Raw genomic sequence first — 15,973 nt, 5'->3', positions numbered from 1 at the left:
GTTAAAGTTGGATTGTGGGAAACTAGAAAGGTCACCATTAAAAAGTCCACATTAATCAAACAGTTAACTTCTCACATATGGAGACATAGTGTTTCACCTTTCTAATACAGGGGCCATATCCTCTTCAAGTATGACAGGATGGAAATCAAGTTAGTTTGCCTACAGGCTGGGAAGGACGATAGATAGAAATTATTTTAATTTTTAAATATTTGGAGGTGCTCGGATACTATGGTGATGTGATGGCCTATATAAAGGGTAGCTGTTGGTAAAGTTGACTTCAGTGTACTAAACCCAGTGAGATTTTTATCTGTGACATCAGGCCACCATATTTTAGGAGAAAAAACTAAGCACTTTGTTTTGTAGCCTGTTTTGCTAACTCTTATAACCCTAAGTCAAGCACTTAGGTTAATTATTTAGGCTTGATGCTAACTGATTACACCTCATACTTTTTGCAAAGTCTGTTACAAATACTTACACATTTGATTTCCCCTACTTGCATTACAGCTTTATTTATTTTTATTTTCAACATCTTTAAGCTTCTTAACTTTTCCTAACATATAGATTATAGTTTGATTTAGGCATAAACCTCCCAAGATCAGGTCAGGGGTGAGCGGTAGTTTTCAGCACATAAATAATGAAGTTTAAACAAGTGGTAGCAAGATCCCAACTTTAACAAGTTTCATAGTTACCTCCTGGTCCCAGGTGGACGCATGTCCACATCATACTAAAAAACCACTCAACATACTCCTGAGCAGCAGCTGCCAGTTGTGCCAAATTGTGAGACCGCAGGACCCGAGTGCATTGGCAGAATTTTGAGGATGGGAAGGGAGAAATTGTGCATTGTCTGTTAGCTCTAAGCAGGACTACTGTATTAGTCCTTCATGTTCTCATGCATTAAGGGCCTGACCTATTGAACTTAATGGAAGAGCTCCCATTGACTGCAGTGGGCTTTGGATCAGACTTTAAGTTAACCCATTAAACATCTCCCTCCTTTCCCACAATAAACCTCTGTGATGGGATCCCTGAGGTGCAGCCTGGGGCTGTGGGACCGCTGTGCCCCCTGAACTCTCTTCAGCCTGGGCTGTCTCTCACAATGCCTGGCTAGTGACCAGCAACAAACCCCTCCAGGTGCTGTTATCACTCAGCACAACCGCATGTGGAGACCCCACACCCAGCTAGATTGCATGAATGCTCCCAGAGACACTCATGAACCAGACAGAGAAAGGCACCAGAGCCGAATCCCCCCAGCTCCTAGTACTGTACCTCAGGAAAATATCATCTTGCACTGCTCAAGACGAGCAGTGCAAATTTATTAATTGGTTCACTACTTCATCAATGGAAAGTGAATATACACCAGCCTTTGCAAACCTGAGCAGATTTGCCACAAACTCACTGGTAAAGGTAAACAGTAAAAGTAGTTTACTGACTACAAAAGATAGATTTTAAGTGCTATTAAGTGATAGGCAAAAAGTCAGAGTTAGTTACCAAAAGAAAAGAAAATATTACCCCCCAGTCTAAACTCTCAACCCTATTAGATTGGGCAACATTTAGATTAAGCAGTTTTTCTCACCCCACTGGATATTGCTGTCCATAATATATAGATTTCACCCTTGAAATCTGGGCCAGTCCCCTCAGTTGGAGTCTTCAGAGTGTCCTTGTTGCTTGCAGCATAGGTGGGTGAAGGAGAAAGGCCAAGCCTGGGCCCTCTGTGTTCAGTTTTATACCCTCAGTCCATGTGCTTGTAGAACATAAGTCCAGGCATGCCTGGGGGGCATTGCTGAGTCTCCAGGCAAAGTTGAGCAATCCCCTTGGTGTGGCCTCATGCAGGTGAGTCATTGAATTGTAGCTCCCTTGCTGGACAATGGCTGTTGATGGGTTGTTCAACGCTCGGGCGGGGTGTCAGTTACTTTCCTTGTTGTTGCCTCTGGAGAGCTAATATCTGGCGGATTCCCCAATTTACAGCATGTTTTAGTGACAACCATACAACACAACTCTTCACATAACTTCACATGCATTCATAATATACATATGTGGACAGAGAAATGACTTTCAGCAGATCATAATCTTTCCCCTGATACCTTACAAGGCATGCTTTATATGTAAATTATATAATTATATACAGATGAGGAATATGGGGGGGGGTTTACAGGCTGCTCTCCCAAGGTACAGAATGTCACACCCTCTATCTAGTAAGGTATGAAAAAAGTTGGGAGTGTACCTTTACATAGGTAAAGGACTACTAGGGCACTGTTCATTGTACAAACACCACAGACTTTGGTATGCATGTGTCCAGGTTCTACAGTATGGAAGTCCTGACAAATTGCTTTTTCAGGGGGTTCAAACTACCTATCACCTTTCATACCACATACATAGTTTACTGAATCAACCTCTAATGGATGGAATCTTACAAACAGTCCTAGCTACTTTCATTTCATTTTAAATGACCGTCAAATATTACAACATAACTCTGTTTTCAGTGCTCAACTGTATTTCCAATTCTATCATCCAAACAGGTCTGAGTTATAAATACACATAAATTGTTATACTTTAGATCCAGTCTAACGAATAATGTTTTCAGCACTATCAAAAAATGTCAGTTGATTGTTTGTATTGCTACTTCATGTATTGCACTAAAGATTGTAAGGGTCTGTTGCTTAAAGAAATTGGACATGGAAATATTTTATGGGGTATTTCAAAGAAGTAGATTTTCTAACAAATGAACAACTTAAAAGGAATACCTCAGTCATAAGGGGTTTCTCAGCATAATCTGAGGCATTTTAGATCCCGGTAATGAAAAAGTAATTTGCATTTCTATAGTGTGTTCCATCTGAGGATAAAAACTTTACAAGCATTAGTGAACTTGGCCCAGTGTCTGGGGAGGTAAGTATTATCACTCCACTGTTTCAGATGTGGAAATGAAGGGAGAGAAGATTCTGTGACTTGCCAAGAGGCTGTGGCAGAGTCAGCGTGACTCCCAGTTCTCTGCTTTAGCAACAGAGATGCGTATACTCCATATCCATTTAACATTGGGAACATATTCCTGTACAATGTACCCTGAAAAACTCACCTACTGCGTATGTGCAATATGTCCCTGAGCAGCCACCATTATAACCCAGTCCATTAAGCTGAGAAACACAGGATAAAAAAAGTTGGATCTACTAAGAACTTCATTTCTTTTTGAGCTATGGACTCTTACTAGCATATCTAGAACAAGTTAGACTTTGGCATTACAATAGAAATTTTATTATTATATTTTAGTATTTTCAACTTAAGTACAGTAATAGGGTCCTCTGCTAACTAACATGGTTCGCCAAAGAATCTGGCAGCTGTCATTTGTGTTACAATGAAATTGATACCTCACCTAACAAGTTTTGGTTTTTTAAATACAGATATGAATAATGTCTTAACAATTCTTCCAAATAGTCACTGATCGTACACTGCAAATAACTTGTTAAGAGCAACATTTATAAAGCACTGATTGCAGCCTTTGCATAATTAAGGAGTGATGACAATTCAGTCTATTTCCTACCTATTGATAAATTACATCTACATCATTAAAAATCGAATGCCAGTTTCCGTGGAGTCATAAATTGTTTCACCATTTCATCTGTGATCTGTTTGCGTCTCTGCTGATGAGCTGCTACCAAGGGCTGTAGTGTTTCAATAAGCACCTTCTTTAGCTCTCCTGTGAGCAGTGCTCCGCTTGTGTAAGCCTGCCAAGAAAGTGTCAGTTGTTAAAAACTACTCCGGTAATCGGAAAAGAGCCTCAATGTTGAGCAGAATCTCTTTAAAAGCACAACTGGCAAATAAAGATTTGCATATATATTAAAATTATGTACGTCAGAAGATCACCTGATATCACACTGGTAGTGTAATCTGCAACATCACTCACTGATTTTTAAAGGGTTTAGCAACACAGTACAGCAAGTTTTTTTATTTAACATGCTTCTGTGAGTAAACTAAGTGAGCAGAGTTTTAACTTGAAAATCCAGTTACAGTAAAAGCTGTTTTATCCAGCATGTTGGGGGAATGGAGGGGGGTGCCAGTAAGTGAAAAATGCCGGTTAACTAAGAGGGAGGGAGTTTGGGTGCAGGAGAGGGCTCAGTGCAGCGGGTTGGAGCATGGGAGAGGGTGCAGGGTGCCGGATCCGGGGGGCGCTCACATCAAGTGGCTTCCTGCAAGTGGCGACCCGTCCCGGCTCTTCCTAGGCAGAGGTGTGGCAGGCGGCTCTGCGTGCTGCCTCTGCTTGCAGGCGCTGCCCCCACAGCTCCCATTGGTTGTGGTTCCCAGCCAATGGGAGCTGTGGAGCTAGTGCTGATGCAGTACTAGGAGATTTTCAGGAAACCAGTCAGACAGCGTGTCCCACTGTGCTCCTGGAACACACAAGGACTTGGCTGCAGTATTCCCAGGGGATCAACAACTTCCTCAACTCTGCTTCCTTCCCTGTTCAGGGAAAGTTGTGTGGGGAGAGCTAAAGATAAATTGGTAGCTCCTAGTCTTTCTTACAGCTATTCTGAGTGGGGAAAGTCAACAAATTAGTCTTGGTATAGTTGCTTTCAGTGGTGAGTGAAAGTACTGCTTTCCAAAGAACACATGTGCTGCTTAGACCCATCAAAGATCCTTACAGCTAGAGAGGTGAGTGGGCCCTGCCACCAATCCCAGGATGAGGAGTTCTTGCGAGGTAGGTTTTAGAGGGAAACTACTTATACTAGAGAGGCCTTAGTGTGAACTTCATTGTATATAAATTAGGGCTGTCAAGCAAGTAAATAAAATTAACCGTGCAATTAACCGCACTGTTAAACAATAATAGAATACCATTTATTTAAATATTTTTGGATGTCTTCTAAATTTTCAAAATATATTGATTTCAATTATAACACAGAATACAAAATGGATGGTGCTCCACTCAGTCCACTTCAGCCAATCGCTCAGACAAACAAGTTTGGTTACATTTGCAGAAAATAATGCTGCCCACTTCTTGTTTACAATGTCACCTGAAAAAAAGAACTGGCATTTGCATGGCACTGTTGTAACTGGCGTCGCAAGATATTTACATGCCAGATGCGCTAAAGATTCATATGTCCCTTCATGCTTCAACCACCATTCCAGAGGATATGCATCCATGCTGATGATGGTTTCTGCTCGATAACGATCCAAAGCAGAGCGGACCGATGCATGTTTATTTTCATCATCTGAGTCAGATGCTACCAGCAAAAGGTTGATATTCTTTTTTGGTTTTTCGGGTTCTGTAGTTTCCGCATCCGAGTGTTGCTCTTTTAAGACTTCTGGAAGCATGCTCCACACCTCATCCCTCTCAGATTCTGGACGGCACTACAGATTCTTAAACCTTGGGTCGAGTGCTGTAGCTATTTTTAGAAATCTCACGTTGGTACCTTCTTTGCATTTTGTCAAATCTGCAGTGACAGTGTTCGTAAATCAAACAACATGTGCTGGGTGATCATCAGAGACTGCTAGAACATGAAATATATGGCAGAATGTGGGTAAAACAGAGCAGGGGACATACAATTCTCCCCCAAGGAGTTCAGTCACAAATTTAATTAACGCATTATTTTTTTAACCAACATCATCAGCATGGAAGCATGTCCTCCGGAATGGTGGCTAAAGCATGAAGGGGCATACAAATGTTTAGCATATCTGGCACGTAAATACCTTGCCACACCGGCTACAAAAGTGCCATGTGAACACCTGTTCTCACTTTCAGGTGACATTGTATATAAGAAGCAGGACTGAGTGGACTTTGTAGGCTCTAAAGTTTTACATTGTTTTGTTTTTGTGTGCAGTTATGTAACAAAAAAAATAAAAATCTACATTTGTAAGTTACACTTTCACGATAGAGACAGAGTACTTGTATGAGGTGAATTGAAAAATACAATTTCTTTTGTTTTTCACTTTTACAGTGCAAATATTTGTAATAAAAATAGTATAAAGTGAGCACTTTACACTTTGTATTATGTGTTGTAATAAAAATCAATATATTTGAAAATGTAGAAAAACATCCAAAAGTATTTAATACATTTCAATTGGTATTCTATTATTTTAACAGTGCGATTAATTTTTTAATCGCAGTTAATTTTTTTGAGTTAATCACGTGAGTTAACTGCGATTAATCGACAGCCCTAATATAAATATAAACATGTCAAAAGTTGTGTTCGTCCATAAGGACGATCAGCATCTGAAATAAACTTGTCACTAGCTTTAAAAGCTACAAAGGGTTTAGAGACATTGCACACTACGTAAGTAGGGTTAATATGCACAATATTCTTAAAACTTTATGAAAACATATAAAAAAAGCCAAACAAAGTAGCATCGTTTAAAAAGGGGTAGAGGGAGGGAAGAGATCCTCCTACACAAGACCCCATGAAAATATATGGGGTTTGTCGTTTCCCACTTTTTAAAAAGAAAAAGAAAGTGATACACGTGTGGAGAGAATGCCACAACCATCACACACAAATCTTGATCATTTGCAGGGTTGAACTAGGATAGAGAAACCCATAAAAAGGGAGGATATAGCATTATACCATGGATATCTTCCATGAGGAGGTTCAAATAGGAGGTCTTGATTGTAACTGGGTCCCTCCTCATGAAAAGACGAATAATAATGATCTTTAAGTTGGCTCCTTACCTGCTTCATTTTTTCAAGTTTGTCATCATCTTCAAGGAAGAAGGTGAGATACATGTAAGAGACATCAACCTCACAGTTACCCCCATACTTCCTGTGTTCTTCAATAGTATCTTTACCTCCAGAGAAGGCATGCTTGTTGATCTAGAACAACATAATTATTTGATGGTATAACTTCTGTCAAATGGGGATTACACTATAAACAGTTGATATGGAAGGGCCATAAGCACTTTTATCAACATTACATACAAAAAAAAAAATCTACCTCAAAGACTAGTTGAGGTGCAAGCAGGAGCAGATTTGTGCAGAGCCTTAAAGGCGAGGGAAGAAGCCTGATCCTGATGCAGAAGGTAATGGGAGGACATGACTAGGGGAGTGACAAGCTGTGAGTAGCAGGACAAGATGATGATACACACAATCAACCCATAAAGTGGTCCCTTAGGTCTAATTAAGTCGCATCAAGAATTTACCCAGATTTTCATTAAGAACACCTAGTCCTTTCTGCGGCAGTTGTCACCATTTGTAAGGAAGGCTATGTATTATTATTATTATTGCACAAAACTATCTTCATACAAACAAAAGCAACATTGTTAGGTATAGCCTATATTCACCTCACTGAGAAATTAACTTTGAAGGAGAATGGAGTGGAGCGGACAGATTTTAGGGAGGTTAGAGAGAGAATAAAACTGGTAGGACTTAGCAACTATCAAGAGCGACAAGAGACGGAGAAGAGAGGAGCTGAAGATAACAATGGCCAAGGCTGGAAAGAGATAGTGTCCAGCACCTTTTTGCTATTTGCCCTTTTTCATTTTCTTCTGTTTACAGACAAAATCCTGTTTGGGATTTACTGTATTTGCTATAACTCGGAATTCTTAGTCATATTTGAATCTTGCTAAGAGCTGGATCTTAAATGATATCTTGGGGCAATGAGTTTCATGGGCTAATTATTCATTGTCTGAAAACATTTTTTTTAAATTCAATTTTGAATTTGCCACCTTCCAATTTCATCGACTGTCCCCTTGTTCTTGTGTATGAGACAGCCCGAACAGCAGCTCACAATGTGCCTTTTCTAGAACACTCATTATTTTATATACTTTATCAAGTCTCCACTCCTCTGCACCTCCACAGTAAGGCAAACAATTCCAGTCTTTTGACTCTTCAAATGAGAATTTTCTCATGCTCTGAATCGTTCATGTTTCCAATCTCTGAATCTCATCTAAGTGTGCAATATACTTGCTGAGAAGGGATGACTAGTACTGAAAGCAGAATTCCAGCTGACAGCATACCATTGTTTCATATACTGATATAGCGTATATAATTCTTGCCCTCATTCCTTAAGCGTGCAAACATCGTTTGTTTTTTTGACTGCTTCTGCACATTGAGCATAGGGTTTCATTGAGCTGTCCACAATGATGGTCTTTTTCCTGAGCTGATAAAGTTAATTTAAAATCCAGTTAGAGGTACAAGTAGTTGAGATTATTATGCTTTATATGCATCAGCAATGAATTTCATGTACCATAGTGTTGCCCATTCACCCAGCTTGGTTAGGTCCCTCTCAAGCTTCTCAGTCTTTCAGTCTTGACTAACCTAATTAGCTTGTTCCATCTGCAAGTTTTACCACCTCACTGCTAATACCCTTTTCCAGATCATTAATAAAGTTATTAAAATCAGTTCTAGTACAGAATCTTGTGGTACCCTGCTGTTAATCTTTTGCCATGATGGAAATTTGCCATTTGCCTACTCTGTTTTGTCTCTTAGCCAGTTTTTGATCAACAGACAGTACTTTGCCCTTCTCTCCATGACTTCTTAATTGCCTCTTGGAATGGACTTTTCCAAGCCCTTTGAAAGTTTAAATGAATATTAATTAGTTTTCCTTTATACAAAATTTTACTGACATGTTTAAAAAATTCTATTCTAAGCCATAATTTTCTTTTGTAGAAGAAATGCCTATCATATTGTGATCTGGTGTTTATAATTCTACCTTTAATTATTGTTTCAACCAGTTTACTGGGTGCAGAAATAGGATTTATTGGCTTACAATACCTTGGATTGCCCCTAGAGTATATTTGATATCCTCCAAGAGACTGGAGGTAAACTACCAATATTGTATTTAAATGAATATCACTATTTTAAAGCCAGGGATTAGTTTTTTTCCTCCCCCAATAAAATAGAAGAGTTAATCTACCTACTTAAAACAAAACTCTGCATCATTGTGGAATTCTTCAAACACAAATGCAAGAGGACACAATGCTGAAGTCGTAATTATAATTCTTAAACAAATACTGCTTCCTCAAGACACACCTAGCAGTTCATATGCAGGACACTAATTGTTCACAGAAAAAAAACCATGCCAAAGATCTTAGCTGCTACATTCTGTGACAGTTTGTCAAACATATTAGGAATGCTGCCTAACCAGCTAGAAGCTACAACAAATCTTTCCCCTGCTTTGACCTACAGTGACCTCCACCAATCAATACATGGGCTGAACACGCCTTTTCTGAACACTTAACTTTCTATGTACAAGGAGGTTTACCTACTTGTAGATACTCAACCCCTAAATCAAGGGTATCGTATGCCTAAAAGTCAGGGTTCCTCTGGTCTAACTTTGTAACTTTTTCAGAATATTCTAAAGATGACTCATTCTTATTGCAAATTCCACAGAGCACTATGTCACATGCAACAAACCTAGTCTAATTTAGTCTAGTAATTATGAATGCCTGATTTTCTTTAGGATTAAGAGTAGTTATGGGGATGTACTGGAGAGGAGATAGATACTCTTTTTAAAACCAAAGAGAAGGTTAATGTAATATTTCTGTTCACAGACTAATTAGCTGGAGAAGTGCAGGGTAGCAGCAGATCCACTGAGCTGCAGTGAAAGCTTCGCCTGCCTAGCAACTGTCACTGTATAACACGGTGGTATTTGGTGCCATGGAGTAGTCAACAGAGAACAAGAGCTCTTCGTTTGATTTACATCACAGGTTGCCAGTCTTTAAAATTACAGAAACCTGCTGTGTATTTGTAGAGACAGGACATTGACAGACTTATTGTCATGGCAAAGCTCTGCAGACACCAGGTGAACAAACAGGATGTTTAGTACATTAAATATTATTCTGGTAGTATAGCTGACAGGGCAAAATATCAGACTAGGTTAGTTATGTTTGTCTCACTTGGTCGATCTCCAAAGGTACATTAGAATAAATTACAAAAGGAAAAAGGATGTGGATATGTTTAAAAAAATGGTCAACAAAACAAAACAAAAAAGGAGGACTTATTGTAACACTCAAGCAAATTACTCCACTGAATATAGTACTGTATATATTTTCATATTGTGTAGGTTCTTACCTTTGTCTTGATCTGCTTGGGTGTGTCAGTAAGGAAGATGGAGGAGTTGGGGTCACTAGCACTCATTTTTGTCTGTGCTCCTTGCAGCGCTGGGAAGAAGATCGAATGCAATAAGGCTGGTTTAAGATATCCAATCCTCGGAGCTACATCCCTTGTCATTCTAAAATAAGGATCCTAGAACAACCACCAATAAAAGCCTTGAATAAAATTGAACATACATAGTTCAGAACTGTTTGATTACAACTCATCTGGTTCAGGTTCCAACCAGTGACAAAATGTCTCATAGCCCATTTCCAATCCCCTTTGAAAAATCCCTTCTGATATCTCGTTTCTTTTTAGAGCCCATCCTTTCATAACAAACTGTGCAGTTTATTTAAGAAGAAACTGTGTGTACTTGGCACTTATGAAAATGAAGTTTGACTGCCCAGGAGACAGAAGTCTGCCATTTATCAACAGGACTCTTAAATTCTGGGCAAGGGCAGTGTAAGCTTCTTATCAAAAGTACCCTGGCAACATACACAGCTTGTAAATTAGAGAAACCTCCTCCAGGATGGAGTAGGTAGTGCTGCCTTCATGCCTGTTAGTTTCTTGATCTCTAACAAGACTTTCAACAAGGGAACCAATAGCAGTGGTTTTACAATGTGGATGTGTGACACAGGGCCAGAAAGGCTTGCACAACTAGCAGGCTAATTGACCCAGATTCAAACTTTAGAGACATATTAGGAAATAATGTTTGTATTTTTTGTGTGTTTACATATATATGGTTAGAAGTTGACAATGTAAAGAAATGGTTCCTGTCTTTCGCTGTATTCTGTTGATTTGGAGAGCAAAAGGAGACAAATAAGCGGTGAATGTAGTAATATCATCGTACTTATTTCTCTTTGAAGTTTGTAGTAAACTACCTGTAAATGGCTGAAGATGGGTAATTACCTTATATTAATCTATGTAGCTAATTACTGGTGGTGCTTAGGCAATAGGCGGTTACTTAAAAGGCACCATTCTTCACCCAAGGAACACCTGCTGTCAAGGGATCTACAAAAACTCTTGGGCCCTGACCCTTTCATCTCAGATCTGCTTAAGCTTCATCAGGGGAAGTTTGAGTCACAAGACTGAGGTCTCCAGTTCCATTCTAGATCACTCTGATATTGGACATTGGACTATAACCTGATGAACTGATTCTGGAAAGGACTCTTTGCAACTCTAAAGCTCACGATCTACACTAGAAACTGACCTAAGAATTCATACCTGTATATGTAATGCTCTTTTAACCAATACTCTCTCTTTTCTTTTTAAATAAATCTTAGTTTAATTAATAAAATTGTCTGTAAGCGTGTATTTGGGTAAGATCTGAAATATTCATTAACCTGGTGGGTAATGTGTCTCATTCTTTAGATTAGTAAAACTTTTTATATGATGCCACAAGATTTTCAGTAATCCTCCTCATATTTGACTTGGCTGTCTGTGTGGGAGTTTCAGGCTGGGTTGCTTTACAGGAACTGTGTTTTTGTATTGTAGAAGCTGTTTTGTTGCTGGTTTGGTGAATCTAAGTATAGAATAACCACCAGTTTTGGGGACTGTCTGCCCTATACTTTGCAGTTTGCCCTAATTGAGCAATCACAGTGTGGCCCCCTGGGGCCCCGGTCACAGGATGTAAATGCAATAGCTTGGTGCATGTAATCATCTTCTAGCAGCTGTCTCCAATGACTATGGGCTTGTCTACATGGCACAGCCATGTGCACCAGAGGGGTGTTTTTTCTGGAATGCATGAATGCTGTGCACTAACTTGACCGAGTTGACCCAGCGCGCACAACACTATGTTTGTGCGCACTAGGGAGCTTTTAGTGCATGCAAGTAGGGTGAACACAGGCCAGTTCATGCTCAGTACATTAGTGCATTTTAGAAATCAGACCCTTCTAGTACACATTGTCGTGTCATGTAGACAAGCCCTACGAGAGCCTTATGGCTAAGTGGCTCAGGGAAGCCTATGCTTTTGGTGCTGAAGGCATGGGCAGAGACAACCATGATGCCTGTACATGTATATCACTTCTGGGGAAATTCTGCACCAAAAATTTTTAAATTCTGCACACAATATTTTAAAATTCTGCATATTTTAATTTGTCAAAATAACACAATATAATCATGCCAGTTTCAATTATTTTGGTAATTTATTTAAACTAAACTACAATGGATGGAGAACGGGAATGGGGAGCATTGGACGATATCCCGAAACCTCTTTTGTCTAATGGTAATGTAGCTAGGTTTGACTCTTTATTTCTAGTTATTAGTCAACAAATATATGCACTCAGTATTACATCATAGGCAACTGAAGAGCAAGTGAATGCTGGGGTATCAAACTCACAATTTATATTGGCTACTAACCATCTCCAGAAAGGTCAGGAGTAAACAGTTCATAGAGCATATTTTGATTGGAACATTTTTCAGTCCAAAAATTTAGACCAGTTCTAAATTTAGACTATAAGCATTTATAAGGTCATTCTGTCCTTTAGCCCACTCTGGCAATGTAAAGGAGCCTTAAAACTTTTACGCAGTCTGCTACATTCTGCTCTGCCTGAGGGGACTGAGCCTGTCCCATGCCTACCTCCTCAGAAACATCCCGAAGCCTTGCCACCCACGCCGGGCATGCTGTAATAGCAAGCAAGAGGGACAGAGCCTCTCTTGTTCCCCCGCATATACCCCCTCTCCCCCCTCCCGGCGTGATTGACATCTCCCCATGCACGCATACCAGCCCAGCCCCAGGGGTGATTTACATCTCCGCTGGCTGCCCCGGGCACCCGAACTGACATGCCCATGCTGCTGGGGAGGAGCAGTTGGGGGGGCATAATCATTCTTGTGGATTCCCTTTGCTTCCCCATCAGAAGGCATTTTTCTGCAGGGAAGCAAAGAAATCTGCAGGGGGACATGAATTCTGCACATGTGCAGTGCTGTGGAATTCCCACCCATGAGTAATATATAGTGTGGTCTAGTGGAAAGACCACCAGACTACAACTCAGGAGACATAAGTTCTATTCCAGGATCTGCCACTGACATGCTAGGTGATCTTGGGGAAGTCACTTCTCTTTCCTGTAGCTCAGTTTTCCCATCTGTAAAACAGGGATAACGATACTGACTTTGTAGTGCTTTGAGATCTGTAAGAGCCACATGTGGCCATTGTACATTCATGTACACTTGCACACTAGGGACTAGTCTGATATCATGACAGGTTCAAGACTTAATGGGAATCAGTATGAAATTAGTAAAGTGCCTACTGGGCTGATACAGCCTATATTATTCCTATCAGGACACAGTATAAGACCTAACAATATCCTCAGGCTTTTGCCTGAGGAGACTGCCTGTGAGAAGGATGTTTTCTATTTTTTTAGTCACTTAACAAAAGTCTGATGGGTGCATTTTAAAAATCCCAAAATAAAATACAATAATTTCTAACCTGATCAATGGCACATGGGATAAGACACTGAATGTCTTTCTTGTCCTTGAAGATTTGTGGAAATGATGAGCTAAAGGATGGAGCAGCTTGGATAGCAGGAAAGCTGATCTTTCCTAGAAAAGAAAACATTTTAGAACATTTTTATTTCCCCCTTTCCAGTTCAATTACATCCAACACACGCATCTTTAACACTACAGTAAGATAATTAAGAACTGTATTATAGAGATGTATTTAGTCTATCACCACATAGAAAAGTGAATTATTTGGTTCAGCAAGATGAGAATAGCTGTCTTTCTAAAAGGTACGTTTTAATCCACCTTCTGTGAGCAATTCTGCAGCCTGTGTGAGGGTGAGGCGTTAGGCTGGCCCCTTCTGGCTTTGAAATCTGTGAATCGCCCTGTTCATTCCCTTCTTTCACAGGCCATGGGGAGAACAGAAAGCTCCGCACTGCCATCAATATGCTCATTCTACATTAACACAGTAACTATTATCAAATCTCATGCTTCAGACTTTTCCAAAGATGCCTTTTGCCCTCTTCAGGAGAGGCACAGGAGATGGGGTGTATGACCTCCTTGCCCGTCCCCCATGACAGAGATTCATGGCCCAAATCAAAGAAGGGCAATGGTAGATTTCCCCAAACTGGAAAAGAGTGCTCAGTGTCCTCACAAAGCATAAATAACAGTGGCTGTTTGTAACAAACATGTTTTTTTCTATCCAGATCCCAGCCAATATGTGGGAATCGCATCCCAGAATGTAACAACATATTCTGAGAAGCTACAAGAGAGGCCTGACCTAGTAATTCAAGAACAAGGCTTGGAGCCAGGAACTCCTGAGGTCTGATCTCATATTTGAACCCCAAAGCATTTGGAGCCTTATTGTGAGGGGTGTTAAGGACCTACAACCGTGTCAACAGAAGCTGTGGCTGCTAGCACCTCTGAAAATAAGGTCTTTAGGACTTTATTTTCCCATCTGAAAAATATTGATAGTATACCTAGAATTTATCCTAAAAAAAAAAAAAAAAAAAAAAAAAGAAGACAGACTTGGAAAATGCATTTAAGGTAGAAAGTGCAATAGAAGTGTTGTTATTAAGTATTAGTTGTAGCAGTAAATTACACAAAGAATTACTCTTTGCACTGTGGACATTGCATGCACATCAACAACTCCTGTATTTCATACTTCATTGCCATCAAAGCCATAAACAGCAGCCCTTACACTGGGAAAACTTACAGTGGTAGCTAAAGGTGTTTTGCCTGAGTAAGGACTCCAGGACTACGTCCTACGTGAGCAGTTCAAAATATTAATATTTGTGCTTCTCCTCTCAGTTTTTCCAATAAGCAGCAGGTGCTAGTCTGTTTACACAATCAAGGTGCCTTTGGTATCACACAAAGTGCAAACAGCAGTCCTTTCCAGTAACTCATATTCATGCTCTTACCAATGCAATCACTGTCTGTAAAGCCAAAGATTCCCTTCACTTGGTTAAATGTAACATGCTTCTGAACCTTTACAACATTCTTGTAGAATCCTGAACTCATCCTGTAAAAAACGGGGGAGGGAGTCAAAGGGAGATAATTTAGTGTCAAAGAGGGTAGACTACATTTCTGTAATAACATCTATACAACATGGGTAGATTGGCAGACCACCTTAGAAGCACTGCTTCCTAGTATTTATTAATACATTTAGAACATAATTTTTAAAAAAACAAGATTAAATAATTTTGGAAGTTTATATTCTTTTCTCCGCAAGCTTACATACAAGTGGTCAGTAGGGCTGGTCAAAAATGTTCAGCCAAAACTGGTTTTCAATGGAAAATTGGGTTTTTAACAAAATGAAGTGTTTGCTTTCTGTAGAAAATTTCAATTTTTTGTAAAAACAAAACAAAACAAACAAAAACAAAAACAAACAAACCCCAAATGCCTGAAAAATCAATATATTTTGATTTGGAAATACTAGTGAGGTGCCTCATGGGAATTGAGGTTCAGATGCATCCTGTCCTTGTTCTCCTCCCTGGGCTGGGATTTCTGGCAGACTAAAGCTCCTATGATGCACCCTGGCCAGGGACTTCTATGATGCATCTCCTCCCTCTTCAAGAGGAAGACTGTGTTGTATCATGGGAGATCCCAAGTCAGGCTGGCCAATAGGGAAAAGGAGCTTGACGCACCTGAACTACAACTTCCATGAGACACTGCAGCAAGATACCCAGAGAAACCCTTCTTCATGAGAACAGGCTTGGAAGTTCTTTTTGCTACATGAAAAAACAAACAAACAAAAAAGAAACAGGAGGAGGTAAGGCTAGTGAAAACCTCCAACACAGTCCTCCAAGTCACCAAGCCCTCCCTGAACTATCATAGTTTTTAAATGTCGGTCATTATCATGGTATCTGAACACCTAACTGACACTCTTTCCCTAAGCATACAAGAGTACATTCTTCTTCTCTTCTGGAAGATCTATATATCTTCTGAATAATTTTATATTAATTATATAAATTTTATATTACACCTCTACCCCGATATAACGCTGTCCTCGGGAGCCAAAAAAATCTTACCGCA

At 39.8% G+C, this 15,973-nt stretch overlaps 1 protein-coding gene across 1 annotated transcript in view; it reads right to left on the bottom strand.

Moving 5' to 3' along the window:
- Positions 1 to 3,220: 3,220 nt before the first annotated feature.
- Positions 3,221 to 15,973, bottom strand: part of WARS1 (tryptophanyl-tRNA synthetase 1) — a 39,827-nt gene continuing 27,074 nt past the window's right edge. Inside the window, exons 7-11 of the mRNA XM_034768370.1 lie at positions 14,860 to 14,960; positions 13,428 to 13,540; positions 9,983 to 10,156; positions 6,644 to 6,784; positions 3,221 to 3,713 (exon numbers count right to left, since the gene is read on the bottom strand). Of these exons, the coding sequence (XP_034624261.1) occupies positions 3,555 to 3,713; positions 6,644 to 6,784; positions 9,983 to 10,156; positions 13,428 to 13,540; positions 14,860 to 14,960 (688 nt within the window). The 3' untranslated portion in view covers positions 3,221 to 3,554. The remainder of the gene's footprint in view (positions 3,714 to 6,643; positions 6,785 to 9,982; positions 10,157 to 13,427; positions 13,541 to 14,859; positions 14,961 to 15,973) is intronic.

This window comes from Trachemys scripta, chromosome 4 (assembly GCF_013100865.1).
Source record: "Trachemys scripta elegans isolate TJP31775 chromosome 4, CAS_Tse_1.0, whole genome shotgun sequence".
Lineage (NCBI taxonomy): Eukaryota > Metazoa > Chordata > Testudines > Emydidae > Trachemys > Trachemys scripta.
This window is presented reverse-complemented; position numbering and strand designations above follow the sequence as displayed.